The following is an 18855-nucleotide window of genomic DNA, read 5'->3' as shown; positions in this document are numbered from 1 at the left end:
GGCTAAAATGATGTTCATCGAAAGTCTGAATTAACCTTTAATGTAACATCAGTTTAATGTGTTTAGTTTCGTTTTATTTACAGATGAAGGTAGTATGATGGACTGAAATAAATGAACAAATTCCAAATGAGCACCTCAGTGTAACATTACGTGCTGTCTTTGGATTTCGTTTCTGCTTAAACCTTTTTTCTTCTGTGTAATCTTCCAGTCGCCACAGATGGGGACGCTGATGGGCGTGTACCTTCCTTGTCTGCAGAACATCTTCGGCGTCATCTTGTTCCTGCGGTTGACCTGGGTGGTGGGAACTGCCGGCGTGCTGCAGGCCTTCTGTATTGTTCTTATGTGCTGTTGCTGTGTGAGTATTGGAGTATTAGCAAGCAGCCCCAAGGAGACAAAAACAGGAAACCTTTCTAAAACACTGCCGTCTCTCCTCTCCAGACAATGTTGACCGCCATATCAATGAGTGCAATCGCAACCAATGGAGTCGTACCAGGTATTCCTTTATCTTTATGTTTCTTCCTTCATTCTGTGGACACAGTGGCCCAGAGATCCTTCCTTCTTGTCTTTCTGCTTCTTCCTCCTCATCTTCTTTACTTTTCCCTCCTTTCCTTCCCTTTATTTGTTCTTCTCTCTACTCTTTCCTCCCCTCCTCATTCTTCTTCTTCCATGTTTTTTTCCTTCCCATTTATCCACACTTAGAACCAGTATGAAGAGCACAATGGGTACTGTTAATCTATTAGATTAAGATTTACCCAAAGTGATTTACATAGATTAACTTTACATAATGAATGTAACTTATTTCTTAACTTCATATTATTCATCCTGTAATTTATTTACGCAAAGAAAGAAAATGCACTCTTTACAAAAAGCTATAAATCCAGCAGGGTGCTGAGTTTAGGGTCACCTCTGTGTTGTCTGCTTCAGTGTCTCTGAATTGAAGTGTATTTCCACAATAAATCACATTTTTATGTGGACACTTTGCAGTGGACTGAGTCTGGTGGCCTCTGTGGATGTTGTGTTGACTTTTGTAGTTTGTCTTTCCCGGTTGTCCTTCTCATTTTCCAGCTTTGGGCGCGCTGACGACGTTTTGCTAACGAGTGTTATTTCTGTGTCCCGTCTCTCCCTCTGTCTGCTCTCCCTCTCTGTCTGTGCCTTCATTAAAAACCTAGAATATTTATCTGCCATTGACCTTTTCTCTCGCCGAAATGCCTCGAGGCGAATATCCTGAGTGTCAGAGTAGTTTGATTAACTGACTTATTTTCCAACAAGCATGGCACAGTTTGATAATTGAATGTAGAACGAGAAAACCTCTGTAAAGTAGAAAATTAATCTAACAAGTTCTGACTCTCATCAGGCATTTTACCCCACGCTCTGTCTCACCAGCTTCCAGCTGTCATGCTTTCTATTCTCAGATGGTAGCGATTAAGTGTGTGTGTGTGTGTGTCTGTGTCTGTGTGTGGTTTACTGAGGTCAGGCTGAACAAGTAATAAAGTGTGTTTGGGTTCTCAAATACAGCTCAGCACTAAAAATCACTCAGCCTGTGCAGACATAGTGACCTGAAAGTCCAGCAGGTTTTGTGGCCTCGCTCAGGAACTTCTCACATTAAATATGTCTAAATCTACCACATTCATATTCAATTACATTTTTTTGTGACATCGACCCTGCTGTGTGTTCCTTTTTGTGTGATGTTCAATGCTGCTGTTTGGAAACCAAACACCGAATTATGCTCGCAGTCAGCAGAGTATTGGTATCTGCTCTTACTGCCTCATTTGTGTTATATGTGGTTCAAATGGTATCAGCAAATAGCCGCTGTTTGCCTTGCCACACTTGGAGTAGCAGTTGTGTAGGGGCAATGTTAATTTTACCGTAATGCGGGCTGGGCTGTGTTACCCGAGTGTTGGCTTATTCACGTACAGCCTGGTGCTTGATGTCAGAAGGTTGGATGCATTAAGCTCGACCTGGTCCAGCACTTGGAGTGAGCTGAGCAGCTGCTGCCGTGTGCATTTGCAGATGCCGTTTGAATGAAAGCCCGCTCTGTCTGTATTTGTGTCACATAGAACATTATGCTTACTTCTACAAGCATAGTATGACTCCTCTTTTCTCCCCTTTTGCCTCCCAACATCATAATGTTACTAACCATCCACCGCCTCCGCTCTTTCTCTTTCTTTGTCCACCCTTCTTTTCCCCCCTCCAATCTGTTTCTGTCTTCATCCCACTTTTTTCCATCCCTCTTTCTCCCTCTTCATTTCCACTTCCTCCAACCCTTACATACACCTTCCTCCTCCTGCTTCTTTCCTCCTCCTCCAGCGGGAGGTTCCTACTTCATGATCAGCCGCTCTTTGGGTCCAGAGTTTGGGGGGGCGGTAGGCCTGTGCTTCTACTTGGGCACAACCTTCGCTGGAGCCATGTACATCCTGGGAGCTGTCGAGATCCTTCTGGTGAGTTGCTTTGTTTGCTTTGTTGTTGTTCCAGTTAGTATCGTGTTCTCCAGACTTTCTTCTGGATGTAAAGGCTTACGTTGTGATCATTGAGTGACTCTATACCGATACGAGGTAGCAACGACTCATTGCCTTCACTATATGTGGACCTCACAAAACCCATAAGCTCAGTTATTTTAAATAAACATGTGACCTGAGTTAGGGACACAAAAGGAGGCTGACCAGTTTTATTGACAGGCTGATATTATTTATATGTGTCATCTGATTGGCTGATTTGCACTAAACACACTTATATTACTGAACCTTCAGATAAGTGAGGCCTGCTTCTTGCTCTCTTCCCTCTCCCTCTGACAGATGTACATTGCACCCAGAGCAGCGATCTTTGAAGGTGAAGGAGCAGCCATGTTGAACAACATGAGGATATACGGCTCCATCTTTCTCCTCTTCATGGCCTTGCTGGTTTTCGTGGGGGTCAAGTATGTGAACAAACTGGCCTCTGTCTTCTTGGCCTGTGTCATCATCTCCATTTTATCCATTTATGTCGGAGCGCTGGTTTCTGCCTTCAGCGTGCCGGATTTTCCGTGAGTCTTGATTATTTGGAGAAACACAGAGCTGACCGATCATTTATGCGTCACATTTTTGACTGACTGGGCTTTCATCCACAGCGTATGCATGCTGGGAAACAGAACTATCAACGCCCATGATGTTGTTGACAACCACTGTAGTAAAACTGTCCTGGTTAAAGTTCCAGCTGAGAAATTAGACAGCAACTTCACGATTAACGGTGGGTTCAGATTTCCTTCTTTCTGTTACGAGTCATGAGGAGTAAGAGTGTCTCTCTGAGTTACACCAGTGTTTTTCTGAAACAGTTTTTTTTTTTTTCTCTCTCTCTCTGATAGAAAACAGCACAGTGGGCCCCACTTTTGACCCCAGCCATGTCCCAGAGGTGATGGTGGAGAAGACCACACATCTTTGGAAGTTATTTTGCCATAACGCACAGCTCAACACCACCTGTGACGAATACTTCACTTCAAACAACTTCTCTGAGATTAAAGGGATCCCCGGACTGACTAGTGGGGCCATATCAGGTAGAGTGCATGCATGAGGAGTGCAGTGATTCTCTGAATGAGAGATCATATAAAATATGGACACGGCCAATGTGATATCATCCACCTGTTACGAAGCCAAGCTGAGTGTTTTACCATTGCCTCTTTGTTTGTTTGTTTTTTAAATCTGATGAGGGTGGTCATTAGCCAAGTCTGGCTGTGTCCATCTTCTTTTTAGTCTGTGGTCTCCATGGAAGTTCCAGGAAAGTCTGGGATTGCACTGTTAGTGTTGTTGGCTGAAAGCTAGAACCTCACTTATAGCTGACCAGTATGAAATTACTTATTTACTGAGTGTGCATTTAAAAAAATATAATCGATTAAAACTTTAAACCGTCACATTTAAACAGGCGTTAAATTGTTGTGCTAATGTTGTTTTTGCTAAGTGACTGTAAGAAGGATAAGTAACCAGTATCTCTCCCTCTGGCTCAAAATGTATTCTTGATTCTTCCTGATTAAAAGAGGAAGAACTTAGTATTGATGTTTTCCCTTGTAGCTATTAACTTAGCTTGAGCAGCTGAATGACGGAATAACAGGAGTAAAATAAATATGGGCTCAAATTGTGGTCATAAATATTTTGTACTTGTAAATCAGGGTGTGTGTGTGTGTGTGTGTGTGTGTGTGTGTGTGTGTGTGTGTGCATTCAAGTTACAAGTACGAATTTTGACCCGGTTTTTCTTCCTTTCATCTGATTGGCCAATGTTATGTCAATCACAAATTTAACTATCCAATCAGAGAACAGGTGGGTTTGGCTATTGGAGGGGTGCTTTATGGAGTCCACACACAAATCTTTTTTTACACATACAAATCGTGATTTACAAGTACAAAATATTTATGACCACAATTTGAGCCCATAAATAAATCCTGACATACTGTGCTCTGTAACAGTAATGGACCTCAGCTGGCCTGGTGCAGCAGAATGCTTTAAAAGCAATCTGGTCTGAAGTTATGTTGGTGCTTTAAGGAGAAAGATAAGAAATCCAGTTTTTATCCCCCAATATGTGAACACGCCAAACATCTTAGATGAATAAAATGAACATAATATCACAGACAGGACAGAATTTCTAGGTAGAGCTGAGAGGCAGAAGGCTTCACAGCTCACAGAAATGAGAATTTGAAGGTCCAAGTCTGAGGCCATGGCCCTCAGGTGGAAAAGAGTGGAGTGGTCACCCCAGGTCAAGGACGAGTCCCTCCACTGCCCCAAGTGGAGGAGTTTAAGTAATTTGGGGGTCTTGTTCACGAATGAGGGGAGAGGGAGATCGACAAATGAACCACATCACTGCACTGCTCTGTTGTAGGAAAGAGAGAACTCTATGTAAACGTGAAGCTGACAGTTTACTGGTCAATCTTTGACTCTCTATCTTAGAGAAAGGGTGAAGAGTCCAGTGATGGAAGAGGGGCTCAGAGTAGAGCCACTACTACTCCTCATTGAAAGAATCCAGCTGAGGTGGTTCAGGCATCTCACTAAGATGCCTCCTGGCTGAGGTGTTTTGGGCTCGTCATACCGGAATGAGGCTCCGGGGCAGACCCAGGGCATGCTGGAGAGATTACATCTCAGCTGGCCTGAGAATGCCTCAATGTCCCCCTGGATAAGGTGGAGAAGTGGCTATGGAGAGGGAGGTTTGGACTTCTTGGCTAGGGCTGTTGCCCCTACAACTGAGCCCTGGATAAGCAGCAGTTGGAGGATGTTTTATCAAAGGAGACGGAGGCAGATATTATAGCAGCTTACTAATGCTACACTAATTAGGGCCTCTAAATCTAAATAAATGTGAATGTGTAGGTGAATGTTTATCCTCTGCCAATGTCAATGACTGATCTTACATGGGTTTTTTTTTCTCCCTCTTAACAGAGAACCTGTGGAGTACATACCTCCACAAAGGGGATGTTTTGGAGAAAAGATCCCTCCACACCTCTCAAGTTGCACACCCAGCCTCTGATCGCTATCCGTACGTGTTTGCTGACATCACCACCTCCTTCACAGTGCTCGTGGGCATCTTCTTCCCCTCGGTCACAGGTACAGACGCCCCTAAAATACTAACTGGGCTCCATTCAGTGTTAATTCAGAAATATAAGCATATAAGAAATTTAAACCTAATATTGGCTTGGTTCAGTGATGAAAACGGATCATTGACAGGAAAAGCGCTGTAGGCGTGATATTGATTCCCGCTCACGGTGCAGCTGCTGATTCAGGATCAAACCTGTCAGGCATCTATTCTTGGATTTCTGTTTGTGTCTGTGCAGTTGGCTTTATTTTCACTTTTTAGCTTGAAAACACTTTAAAAAAGAAAAAATATGGAGATGGATTCTCTTTGATTTGAAATATTGATCACACATTTCACTCATGAGGGTGTTTATTAAAAAACTGTGGTATATTCAGTGTAACATTAAAGTTGATATTTTAAGCACAAAGCTGTTGAGTTATCACTTATCTCCTCTTCCTTTGAATGATTTTGTTTCTCAGGAATCATGGCCGGCTCCAACCGGTCGGGGGATTTAAAAGATGCTCAGCGCTCCATCCCCATCGGAACCATCCTCGCCATCCTCACCACCTCTTTAGTCTGTATCCTTTCATCTGACAATTTGATTGAACTTTCATGCACTCAAATTCAAAAGCAACTCAAAGCACAATTTAAGATGCTACAACACAATTCTGAAGTTTTTAACCTAAATGCTGATCATGGAAATATTTAATGAGAATAATGTTGTGTTGTTAGTGGATTAAGTCTGTCCACCTGTTTTATTTTCACGCTGTCTGTCCATCCTTACATCCATCTGAGAATACCTTGAATTGTGTTTTTTGTTTTTTAAAAGGTGGACTGATTGAAATTTGCTAATCCAAGGTTAAGATCAAGGTCAAAGGTCGAAAGTTCACCTTTAGTTTGCTCACCATTCTCGCTGTTACCCCACTAGAGCACTTCACCCTTAGACTGCAGCCTTACTTGTTGTTCCTAAAGTATTTAAAGGTAGAATGGGAGGCAGAGGCTTCAGTGTCAGGCCTCTCTTCTATGGAACCAGCTTCCAGTTTTGATCCAGGAGACAGACACTATCTCTGCTTTTAAAACTTAAAACCTTTCTTTTTGAAAATAAAACAATTATAATTAAAAAGAATTATAGTTGGGGTTGGATCAGGTGACTCTGAATCCTCCCTTAGTTACTCTGTAATAGTCCTAGGCTGTTGTGAGCTTCCCGTGACGCACTCAGTGTTTCTTCTTCACTCATCTTTTTCACTCTGAGTGTTGGCACATGACTCGGCATTTAATTATTAGTTACTGTTAATCTCTGGCTCTCTTCCACAGCGTGTTTTTTGTCCTGTCTTCATCCCCTCAACTGGTCGTGTCTGAGGGTGAGGTGGAGATTTCTTCCTGTTAAAAGGGAGTTTTTCCTTCCTACTGTCCTCAGGTTCTTGTTTATAGGGGGGCATCTGTGCTACTGTAGGGTCTTTATATTACAATATAAAGCACCTTGAGGCGAGTGCTGTTGTGATTTATGTGGAGAGTCCACAGAGACTGGATGGCGTATCTCGACCGGGCAGTGGAGGCGTATGACTGAGAGGCAGTTCTTCGAATTTTCTCAGCACAGTCCGATTTTCGTGGCACTGAAAGTACTTTGTATTGTTTTGTTTTGTTTTTTTCCTGACCTGCTGTTCATCCAGATCTGAGCAATGTCGTGTTGTTTGGAGCCTGCATCGAGGGGGTGGTCCTCAGAGACAAGTCAGTACACCTGCTCTTGTGTTTGTATTTGCATGTGTTGTGTTGTATGTGAGGCAGAAGGACTTTGATGCTTAAACTACTTCATGTGTTGTTACTTCTGCAGGTTTGGAGATTCAGTTAAAGGCAATCTGGTGGTGGGGACTTTGGCTTGGCCCTCGCCGTGGGTCATTGTGATCGGGTCCTTCTTCTCCACATGTGGCGCGGGCCTCCAGTCTTTGACTGGCGCTCCACGACTCCTGCAGGCCATCGCCAAAGACAACATCATCCCCTTCCTCCGGGTTAGAGCTGCTAGTTTTCAGTTTAATTACAGGGACTGTCCAAGCACTTCTCCTTTATTCTTGTTGTGCTCAGGATTAACTTAATGATGCTGTATGAAGCAGAAATCCCTACTGATGTTGAATTACTGATGTATTTATGCTGCATACTTCAGTTCTTTCCACTTGCATACAGAAACATCTTGCAGCAGGGGAAGACAGTGTGCAAATACCTTGATGGAACTGTGGTGCTTTAAAATGCTTTAAAGTGATGGTGTTTTATGTTTTCTGTTTATTTATTTAGGTAGTTTGAGTGTAATTTGTAGTTACCTGGAGATTCTGTATTCTCTCCAATTCCTGCCTTTCACCGAAGCTTTTGATTATTTCTTTGATTCTCAGTGCTCAGGCTATTGCCTCCTTCCACTCTCTATGTAATAACAACCCTCAGATTTTATTTTTTCATTTGCAGTACTTGCCATTTCCTTAAACATAGTGTGATTTGCTGGGTCTGTGTGTGTATATTTGAACTCTGTGTGTTTCTGGCAGGTCTTTGGCCACGGGAAAGCTAACGGGGAACCTACGTGGGCTCTGCTGCTGACAGCTCTGATAGCTGAGCTGGGGGTTCTCATCGCATCTCTGGACATGGTGGCTCCTATTCTGACAATGTAAGATGCAGTTATGTTACATGTGTGTGCATGTGCACATTTAGTCTGCCTTCATCACCTCAGTTTGAATCTCCAACCCTCTTTCCAGGTTCTTCCTTATGTGTTACCTGTTTGTGAACCTGGCCTGTGCCCTTCAGACCCTCCTGAGGACACCCAACTGGAGGCCTCGCTTCTCATACTACCACTGGTACTACCAAAGACTCACTCACTCACTCACTCTCTCTCTCGCTCCCCCCCCCCCACCCTGACGTCTGCTCTGCTCATCTGTCCAGGAGCTTGTCCTTTCTGGGGATGACTTTCTGCCTGGCGCTCATGTTCATATCCTCTTGGTACTACGCAATCGTTGCCATGGTGATTGCCGGGATGATCTACAAGTACATTGAGTATCAAGGGTATGTTGCCATGGAGATGTACTCCCTCTACATGATTGTGCATGTACAGACTGGTGTGTAAACATGTCTGTTTCGTGTTAACATGTTTATTTTATTTTCAGGGGAACAGAAGAGTGTACAGTGTATACTGTTTGTGAATAAATAAATATACCTGTATGTTCTCTTATATTTTCTGGGTGTGGTTGTGTATCAGGGCAGAGAAGGAGTGGGGAGATGGGATCCGTGGTCTGTCACTCAGCGCTGCCCGTTATGCTCTGCTGAGGCTGGAAGAAGGACCACCGCATACTAAAAACTGGAGGTATTGAAATGTCTCACAAACACAGGATGCAAGTTGACCTGTTAGAAGTTGATGAACTGTTTGCACTTAAGTTTGCGTGCAGTGCTGGGAGTAAAGCTGCAAGACATCATCAGAATCTGCGTCACATTTAGCATTATAAACAAGAATCTGATGATTTTAATGTGCCAAGTCTCTTTTGGTGTGCAGTACTAGGTATAGCAGATCAGTAAATTAAACACTGCAGGTCACTACTGTCACTTTCAAACAGATCTGGGAGAGCTCCAGGTTGCTGGACACTGGTTTTCTTTCACAAATAAATTGAATTTCAGTTTGTTGCTATGTAATTACATTTTGACATGTTAGCCAGCCATGGGGCCTCCGTGTGACTTTGTTGGGTCTCTTTATGTGCTTCAAATGATGCTGACTGAGCTGAACTAACTGCATCAAGACAGGAGGACAGGGGGTGAGCGAACTCTGAAAATGAGTTGCCTCATAGTGGTGCTTTGGTTTCACAACTGGGGAGATGCACATCAGGCTAAATGAAAGGCCTCTTTATTACCCTTTCCAGCGCTTCCATCATGTCTCACAGTCCTCAGCTGATGTTTATCAAGTTAGCATTGAATTATAGATGACCAATTCTCCATTTACTTTTATTTTGTTTATCTGAGCACTTGGCTGTGACGTTTTCAAAACCCATTCAAAAATGTAGACAGCATAAAGACAGACAATCTGAGGCTCTGCTGTCACTAATATTTAGGAATAATCCACTAACGCACACATGCTCTTGTTCATCGCCTTGTCTGTCCGTGTCCAGGCCTCAGCTTTTGGTGTTACTAAAACTGGACGAAGACGCCCACGTCAAGTCTCCTCGGCTCCTGACGTTTGCCAGCCAGCTAAAGGCGGGAAAAGGCCTGACCATTGTTGGCACTGTTGTCCCCGGGAACTACCTGCAGAGCTATGGAGAGGCGCTCGCTGCTGAGCAGGTAGGGCCGTTTGTTATTGATGGGTGGAAATGTATTTGCTTTCAGATAATGTGGAGTTGGACCTTTTATCCTTCTTTCCTCAGACTCTGAAGCACCTGATGGATAAGGAGCGCGTGAAGGGCTTCTGCCAGTGCATCGTGGCTCAAAAGCCACGTGATGGGATCAGCCACATGATCCAGTCAAGTGGCCTGGGAGGAATGAAACCCAACACTGTGGTGATGGGCTGGCCTCACGCCTGGAGGCAAAGCGAGGACCCACAGTCCTGGAAGACCTTCATCAGTGAGTCAAGAGAGGACAGCAAAGCGGTTAATGGGGTTGTTTCAGAGTTAACAAGCTAACGACGCCCTCTTTCCTCCTTTCAGACACAGTGCGGGTGACCACAGCGGCCCACCTTGCGCTTCTGGTGCCCAAAAACATCTCCCTGTTCCCTAGCAACTCCGAGCCCTGCACAGAGGGCTACATCGATGTGTGGTGGATCGTCCATGACGGCGGGATGCTGATGCTTCTGCCTTTCCTCCTGCGACAACACAAGGCAAGAAAACAAAGTGTTGATCTTAAACTCTAACAAAGCCTTTAAAGTTTCCGCTGAACCCTCTGCTCTGTCTCTGCCCAGGTGTGGCGCAAGTGTTCAATGCGAATCTTCACAGTGGCCCAGATGGAGGATAATTCCATCCAGATGAAGAAGGATTTGTTAACCTTCACCTATCAGCTACGCATCGATGCTGAGGTGGAAGTAGTGGAGATGGTACGCATCGTTGCACCCCTAATAAAAATAATATATATATATACATATTACCGGGTCTGACCACTTGCACTTTGACTGAAATATTCACCTTTAATGGCTGCACTGGTTCGCCAGCTGAAACATGTAGATGCATAATTTTTTACAGCCTTTAAGATCGTATTTATGTTGTTGTTGAATCACAGATTTTTACATAAAAAATAAACAGGTAATACTTTCATTTTCTTGACTAAAGAGATTCTACTGTGATGATTAAGCCTATGAGCAGGAGGTGTCTCTCTCTGCACTTCAGAGTACACCAGAGTTTTGTGTTGAGGCCTCTGGTGGATTGAATTCTTTAAACATGAAAACAGACAGAAGGAACCTGCTTTAAATCCCTTCGGGCACTCCCCCTTTCTTCTGCAGTGCAAAGACATGCGTGTAATGTTAATTCTGAACTGGATGAAGTTCTTAAAGTGCATAAACTGAACCACTGTGTGAATATAAGGTTAAATGTGGACCTAAGATCTCAGTAAAATATAAATTCCAGTCTGATTTCCACTAATCTCTACAACAGCTGTTTTCTCACCTCTTCTGAGCATGTCCATGTACCTCTTCTCAGCACGACAGTGACATCAGTGCATATACCTATGAGAGGACGCTGATGATGGAGCAGAGGTGTCAGATGCTCAGACAGATGCGACTGTCTAAATCTGATCGGGACAGAGAGGTAGGTGTGGAAAGCTTACAGCGGGGTTTTGTGTGGTGTGAAAAATGCCCGCAGGTTTGTGTAGGGTTGATTAGGAGTTTGAAACTTTATGCAAGCTGGGTCTTAACAAGCATTTGTCCACCACTTTCACCAGGAGAGCCCTAGCAGTAGCAGCAACAATGGTAGGCCAGAGGCAGGTGGAGCTACAAGGTCTCAGGTGAGGTTAGAGGTCAAGGTCAGCTGTGAGTTCAGGAGTTTAAGGAAATATAAAAAATAATATTTTTTGTTCTGCAAAAATAAGCTGGAACAAAGTGGAGATCAGGTTCCCAGTACAGACGCCATGTTTTGTCTTTGAGGTCACCGTTTTCTTCCAGATTAAATTAGATTTAAGGAGAAAGAGCTCAGTGTTAAGGTCCAAAGGTTGCTAAAGAAACTAAAGTGCAGTGTACTGAGGTGATAGCAAAGAAATCCTGGTGGGTAACACTCATGGTAAGGGACACGGGCTACTGACAAAAAAAAGCACTGCAGACGGTAACTTGCATTGAGATGTTTGTTAAACGTTCATGTCGCCTCCTTTTGCCTCTCATCTCCTCAGAGGGTACGCTGGAGTTTTGATGATGTAAGTTTGCGCAGTAGAGAAGCAACAGCTGTCTGAAGTAGAGCAGATTAGACTCTGTAGAGTAGCCTGCAGTCAGGACACGCTGTCAAAGTAAAGAGTGAAACCCTCTGAACAGCTGTGAGTGCAGCTGAGCCCTTCAGATGAAGAGTTGAGAGGGAAAAAAGCGATGTGGTCACCGTGACGTCAGCCGTCGGTTTGTGAAGTGTCTTCACGAAGCTGGGACTGAAACTGCAAGCATACGCTCCTCTCACGCTCTTAGAAACAAAATTTACACAGTGAGCTGAACTCAGGGTCAGGAGGTGTCGCCCCCTGCTGGCATTTAAGGAAAACAAATCATATATTAGAAATGTGAGCTGTGACTTCTCTTTTCAGACCAGAGGAGTAACTTACAGTGGGGCAAAAAAGTATTTAGTCAGCCACCGATTGTGCAAGTTCCCCCACTTAAAATGATGACAGAGGTCAGTAATTTGCACCAGAGGTACACTTCAACTGTGAGAGACAGAATGTGGAAAAAAAAATCCATGAATTCACATGGTAGGATTTGTAAAGAATTTATTCGTAAATCAGGGTGGAAAATAAGTATTTGGTCACCTCAAACAAGGAAAATCTCTGGCTCTCACAGACCTGTAACGTCTTCTGTAAGAAGCTTTTCTGTCCCCCACTCGTTACCTGTATGAATGGCACCTGTTTGAACTCATCATCTGTATAAAAGACACCTGTCCACAGCCTCAAACAGTCAGACTCCAAACTCCGCCATGGCCAAGACCAAAGAGCTTTCGAAGGACACCAGGAAAAGTATTGTAGACCTGCACCAGACTGGGAAGAGTGAATCTACAATAGGCAAGCAGCTTGGTGTGAAAAAATCAACTGTGGGAGCAATCATCAGAAAATGGAAGACATACAAGACCACTGATAATCTCCCTCGATCTGGGGCTCCACGCAAGATCTCATCCCGTGGGGTCAAAATGATCATGAGAACGGTGAGCAAAGATCCCAGAACCACACGGGGGGACCTGGTGAATGACCTGCAGAGAGCTGGGACCAAAGTAACAAAGGTCACCATCAGTAACACACTACAACGGCAGGGAATCAAATCCCGCAGTGCCAGACGTGTTCCGCTGCTGAAGCCAGTGCATGTCCAGGCCCGTCTGAAGTTTGCCAGAGAGCACATGGATGATACAGCAGAGGATTGGGAGAATGTCATGTGGTCAGATGAAACCAAAGTAGAACTTTTTGGTATAAACTCAACTCGTCGTGTTTGGAGGAAGAAGAATACTGAGTTGCATCCCAAGAACACCATACCCACTGTGAAGCATGGGGGTGGAAACATCATGCTATGGGGCTGTTTTTCTGCCAAGGGGACAGGACGACTGATCCGTGTTAAGGACAGAATGAATGGGGCCATGTATCGTGAGATTTTGAGCCAAAACCTCCTTCCATCAGTGAGAACTTTGAAGATGAAACGAGGCTGGGTCTTCCAACATGACAATGACCCAAAACACACTGCCCGGGCAACAAAGGAGTGGCTCCGTAAGAAGCATTTGAAAGTCCTGGAGTGGCCTAGCCAGTCTCCAGACCTCAACCCCATAGAAAATCTGTGGCGGGAGTTGAAAGTCCGTGTTGCTCGGCGACAGCCCCAAAACATCACTGCTCTCGAGAAGATCTGCATGGAGGAATGGGCCAAAATACCAGCTACTGTGTGTGCAAACCTGGTAAAGACCTATAGTAAACGTTTGACCTCTGTTATTGCCAACAAAGGTTATGTTACAAAGTATTGAGTTGTATTTTTGTTATTGACCAAATACTTATTTGCCACCCTGATTTACGAATAAATTCTTTACAAATCCTACCATGTGGATTCATGGATTTTTTTTTCACATTCTGTCTCTCACAGTTGAAGTGTACCTCTGGTGCAAATTACTGACCTCTGTCATCATTTTAAGTGGGGGAACTTGCACAATCGGTGGCTGACTAAATACTTTTTTGCCCCACTGTAAATGTACACCAGCACTGTCACATTCACATGGAGCAGCTTTAATGTAACTGCAGCTTTAATTTTTGAAGCCTGTGCCTCCTAAAAACACTTCCATTACATGTGATGTTATCATAATGTTTGGTGTTGTCTAGCGTTGATGCAGCAGTCCAGCATGATTTTCCTCTATGGGGAGACACAATAAAATATGATCTTAATAATTACAGGATGGTGGGGTGAACTTTTTCCAGGGTTCTTCATTGGGGTGTGTCAGGGAAAAGTTTGAAAACCCCTGCTTTAAATAAAACACTGAATTGTTACAGAGTGAATCCTTTGACCTCCCTAATGTAGATCAAATCCACATTTATTTCACTGTCAGTCCAGTTCTTTATCTGAAGGGTTCAGTTAATGCTAACATGTGTCAGATGCTTCTTCCTTTAACTTTTCTGTCATCTTTGTTTCCCTCTACCCTTCACACTCATTCTCATTTCAGATTTTCAGAAGCTTTTTGTCTCGGGCCTTTTTTATTTACTGCCGTGTCCCTGTAGTTGTGCTTCAGTGCCCACCAGAGTAGATGCAGGCTGTGTTTGATTTTGGGGAGTTAGGTGACCTTGTGTTTTCTGTAGGCGTATCTTTCCCCCAGGTACAAAAGTCCTGGACCCTTCACGCCAAACACCTCCAGAGGAGACAGAGACAGACAGGTACAGAGAGACGGAGAGAGGCAGGAGTCAGGAATGACTGTAGAAAAGAGAGGTTTGCCAATGAGGTGGAAGAAAAGGCTGGAAAAAGAGATGAGAGAGAGCGTGTTTGTGTGTTTTCACACGCCAGGCCCAGCTGGTGAAGGATCGTAACTCCATGCTGCGTCTGACGAGCATCGGCTCAGACGACGAAGATGACACAGACGGCGGCGAGCGAGACCGGGCGGCGAGCGGCGGCGGCGGCGGCAGCTCTGAGCACCACCGCCGCATTCAGATGACCTGGACCAAAGAGAAGACCACACAATACAGAGCGACGCACTCGGGCTGCTCCACCCCCGAGGGCTTCAGGGACATGCTGAGCATCAGGCCGTGAGCAGACACAGCAGGTTTCTCTGTGACACTGAGATCCGCGCTAACCAGGTCCTTTAACGCATCTCATTTTTCCTCCAGGGACCACTCCAACGTCAGGCGAATGCACACTGCCGTCAAACTCAACGAGGTCATCGTCAACAGATCCCACGACGCCCGGATCGTCCTGCTCAACATGCCTGGACCTCCCAGGAACACCGAAGGAGATGAGAACTGTATCCTTAACCCCGAGTCTGCACCAAATTAAATGTTAGGCGCTTGTTTTTGCAGTCACTGAGTGTACTTTTGTTACAGCAGACACCTTTATGATGGCTTAAACAGGGTTTAAAAAATTAATTACAAAATCACTAAAGCCTTAAAGACGAAAGGAAATTTAGTTAAATTTTGCTTACTAACATGATTATTAAAACGTATAAGCTTTTCATTTATTTAAAAGAATTCATTTATATTATCAAAGTAACATAGTATGAGAAGTTCGTTAATTCAGTGAGCAGACATGGAGTTCCTGGAGGTCCTGACAGAAGGATTGGAGCGTGTGCTGTTGGTGAGAGGCGGAGGAAGTGAAGTCATCACCATCTACTCCTGATTAGACAAACACAGGAAGCCAGCATCAAGCAAGCAGCCAGTCGTGCAGGAGAGAGCAGAGTGAAGACGATGGGATCTGGGAACCTGAAAAAGAGCGATTGTCGATTGTCACACTTCCCTGGCTGGTTTCCATCCCACATGCTGTCCAAGCTACAAAAATGCCAACACAATTCCAACAAGGAGCTGTGTGTGTGTGTGTGTGTGTGTGTGTGTGTGTGTGTGTGTGTGTGTGTGTTTATGTTTGACTCACCCACCCGAGGGTCCTCTGACTCGATGAGGAAGGGAGCACTGTGGTGTTAGGAGCGATTGCGTTTGGAGGGGCGGACCACAGAGGCTAACGGTGAGAGGCTGCGGAGCGGCCGACCCGCTGATGAGACTCAGGGTTGCTTTTTGTACAGAATGTAATTTGGAAGCAGACAGCAGTTTTCTGTCAGAATCAAGTATGGTTTTCTTTTTGTTGCTTCTCACAAACACATCTGTTTACTCTTACCAGCGTATCGGTACTCTTTATTTTCATATCCAGGAGTATTTGCACACAACTGACGAGAATCTGCTTTATTAAGACGCACTGACAAGGATTTATTTTTTGATTTTCGCTGCTACTACTTAGAATTTAGTCACAACAGCCTTTAACATAAAAATGTTGGGTGTTTAAAATTCAGACATCTTACCTCAAAAATGAATTTATTCATATCAGATGAATATTTTAATAAATACAGCATATTAAGACAGAATTTCAGGCTATATATATAAAATTTAAATGGATAAGTAGAAATTCTGATAAGGTCTATTTTATTGGCATTCAGCAGGACTATGTTGTGTAAAAAATTGATAACACCTGAGTTTTATTTACATTTTTAAAAATCAAATAAAAATTCAAAGGTACTTTTTGTAAATTCCTGTATTTTAAAAAATAGTTTGAAACATCAAAAATTAACTAAAGTGACAGCCACGCAGGCCTTGTGTTGCAGGGTCAGTGTAACCTTTATTAATTATTACTATTATTATTATTATTTCTTTTTACTGTGGCGCCAGGCCAAAGGCAATGCACGTTGAGGAAGAGGGGGTGGGACTAAAAATCAAAGCGGCACCTACCTGCAAACATCCCACTGGTGAAGTGCTGCCCCCTGGTGGTAAGTTTTAGCTCATTTTTGCAGAGGGTAATTACAAGAATTCCCCCTTCAGAACTTCCATAATTAGAAGAAAACCTGTCAGAGCTCAGTTTAAAATCACAAGGTTTATTCCGGAAACCCATCAAACCTTGCTGATACAGCAGTGTCCACTTCTTCTTTTTTTTTCTTTTTTTTTTTTTTAATTGCTTAAAGAGGATTTCGGTCTTTTGCACCACATTCAAGGTTCAAGGGTTCAACACATTCACAGCTGTGGATGCGACACCAAAATGAAACCAGTGCAAAGGAAATGGTCAGAGGTTTTCTCTCTGCTCTCTCGTTTTCTCTCAGGCCCACGCTGGACTGCACCTGAATAGTTAGTAAGTTATTCGACGTTAGCGTAGAGTTCAGTTTAGAGATGGGGGGGGCTGGGGACAGTTTTTGGTTGTTGCCATAACGACCTTGTAAAGGGAAACAGTATTGTGGAGACACTGGACCATCGTGGAGAGGACCACCACACTTCATGTGTATACATTTTTGTGTGTGTGTGTGTGTGTGTGTGTGTGAGTGTGAGAGAGAGAGAGAGAGAGAATGTGGGCTCACAAGCTACAATGAGGAGCTCTGAACTGCAGGTGTTTGATTCCACTCTAACGCTTTCTTTTTTCTTTTTTACAGTGTTACCATGCAGGGTTGTTCTCTGTTCATTGTTATTTCCTAAACATTGTTTTGTTTTGTTTTTTTCTTGCTTGTACATAAAAATGAAAAATCCCAAGTTTTATCTTTTTTTTAATTACATTAATATAAAAAGGAATAAAAAAAACTTTGCTTGGAAAAAAAATGGGAATAAATAAAACAGTTTTGAAAAAAAAAATGCACAAACTGTGATCTGTGTTTTATTGTATATATTTGATGATTGATAGTGTAGGTGGTTGGATTATTTTGCCTGTTTATAGACAGACACATTTATCAAATCTTTTTTATGTTTTGACTTTTTAACCGTAGACATTTCAGTGGACTTTAACAAGAACAGCTGAGCAGATGATTTTAAATTGATTAAACTGAAATGAAGATCTGTTTGTCCAAAGAAAAAATTATTTGGACATAAGCTGCTTTCTTTTTGCTCATTTTCAGTCACATCCTTGTACTGGACTATTTTCAGTGGAATGTTTATCACTCCACAAAACACTCACCTATGAATGATTCAAGCCAAAAAAGCCACCTAACTAAAGGGATGAACTAGTGTATCTACTGACTACCTGTCAAAAAACGCATCACTGGTTTTCATTTTTTCAGCCAAATCAGTTTAATAATACCAAATTTAACAGTTTGACATGTTTTTTTTAAACTATACAACTTGTACAAAACTACAACTGGGCGTGAATGATATATTTAAATAGGCTGAGTGTAGTGCAACCAGCATGAACCAGTGCAAACTGGATAGTGCAATGTGCATATGACCTGAATGACATAACAGTGGGTTAGTGTTCAACAGAGTGACAGCCCGGGGCAAGAAAGTCTGTGGCGGCTGGTTTTAGTAAAGAGCTCTGTAGCACCTGGCTAAGGGCAGCAGCTTGAACAGTTTGTGTCCGGGATGTGAGTGGTCTGCAGAGATCTGGACATACCCTGCAGTGTACCCCAAAAAGAATCTGAGGAAACTGGACAAGTGAATAAAAATGCCCTAAAATACTCCAACAAAGACCTGACAGATGCATCTGAACCTTCAGCTGATGCATGTACTGTTAACTGAAGATTCATTAAGTTGTCAAGAGGCCATTATTAGGAAAGGAAATGGGGAAAAGGCTGAGCTATTCCAAATTACACCAGAACTAACTTAAATTCAGTGACAACAGGATTTATGGAGTGATGAATCCAAATGTAAAATTTGTGGTTCAAATTGTCAAAATGTACAGAAGAACTCAGGAGAGAGGCCCATTGGTCTACAGCACAGGTGTTGAACTCCAGGCCTCAAGGGCCGGTCTCCTGCAGGTTTTAAATGTGTCTTTGATCCAATCCAAGAAACCTTGTCTAGGAGTTCAGGCTGTACTGAGGAATAAAGACAAATATTGACTTTCAAGCTCATTAAAATGATACAAACACTGTTTTTGCCTTATAAACTACTTTTCCGTGACCCAATTTCGTTTTTTAAACGAATAAAAAAACATAGCTCCTTTTTAGAACTTCCTTTTAATTGCTTTTCTGTTATCAATGCTATAAATTTCTACGTCTTATTTTGAAAGCCAAGCTTCCAACT

The 18855-nt window shown here is 43.3% G+C and overlaps 1 protein-coding gene across 4 annotated transcripts in view; it reads left to right on the top strand.

The window, feature by feature from the left end:
• slc12a6 (solute carrier family 12 member 6) overlaps nucleotides 1-17469 on the top strand; it is a 33329-nt gene extending 15860 nt beyond the window's left edge. For 3 of the 4 annotated variants that reach the window (XM_080880318.1, XM_080880316.1, XM_080880317.1), the window contains exons 5-26: nucleotides 209-355; nucleotides 439-493; nucleotides 2308-2438; nucleotides 2793-3019; nucleotides 3104-3222; nucleotides 3338-3526; nucleotides 5391-5555; nucleotides 6003-6101; nucleotides 7194-7251; nucleotides 7355-7529; nucleotides 8052-8170; nucleotides 8259-8357; nucleotides 8443-8562; nucleotides 8756-8860; nucleotides 9654-9822; nucleotides 9906-10101; nucleotides 10185-10354; nucleotides 10436-10567; nucleotides 11166-11273; nucleotides 14672-14910; nucleotides 14992-15125; nucleotides 15405-17469. In XM_080880318.1, the coding sequence (XP_080736444.1) occupies nucleotides 209-355; nucleotides 439-493; nucleotides 2308-2438; nucleotides 2793-3019; nucleotides 3104-3222; nucleotides 3338-3526; nucleotides 5391-5555; nucleotides 6003-6101; nucleotides 7194-7251; nucleotides 7355-7529; nucleotides 8052-8170; nucleotides 8259-8357; nucleotides 8443-8562; nucleotides 8756-8860; nucleotides 9654-9822; nucleotides 9906-10101; nucleotides 10185-10354; nucleotides 10436-10567; nucleotides 11166-11273; nucleotides 14672-14910; nucleotides 14992-15125; nucleotides 15405-15496 (3048 nt within the window). In that variant the 3' untranslated portion in view covers nucleotides 15497-17469. Of the gene's footprint in view, nucleotides 1-208; nucleotides 356-438; nucleotides 494-1169; nucleotides 1216-2307; nucleotides 2439-2792; nucleotides 3020-3103; nucleotides 3223-3337; nucleotides 3527-5390; nucleotides 5556-6002; nucleotides 6102-7193; nucleotides 7252-7354; nucleotides 7530-8051; nucleotides 8171-8258; nucleotides 8358-8442; nucleotides 8563-8755; nucleotides 8861-9653; nucleotides 9823-9905; nucleotides 10102-10184; nucleotides 10355-10435; nucleotides 10568-11165; nucleotides 11274-14671; nucleotides 14911-14991; nucleotides 15126-15404 lie in introns of those variants that run through there. The other variant, XM_080880319.1, reaches the window with a different exon arrangement.
• Nucleotides 17470-18855: the final 1386 nt, after the last annotated feature.

The sequence above is a fragment of the Rhamphochromis sp. 'chilingali' genome (genome assembly GCF_963969265.1).
Source record: "Rhamphochromis sp. 'chilingali' genome assembly, chromosome: 1".
Lineage (NCBI taxonomy): Eukaryota > Metazoa > Chordata > Actinopteri > Cichliformes > Cichlidae > Rhamphochromis > Rhamphochromis sp. 'chilingali'.
The sequence above is the reverse complement of the archived record's forward strand: the minus strand, read 5'-3'. Positions and strand labels throughout refer to the sequence as shown.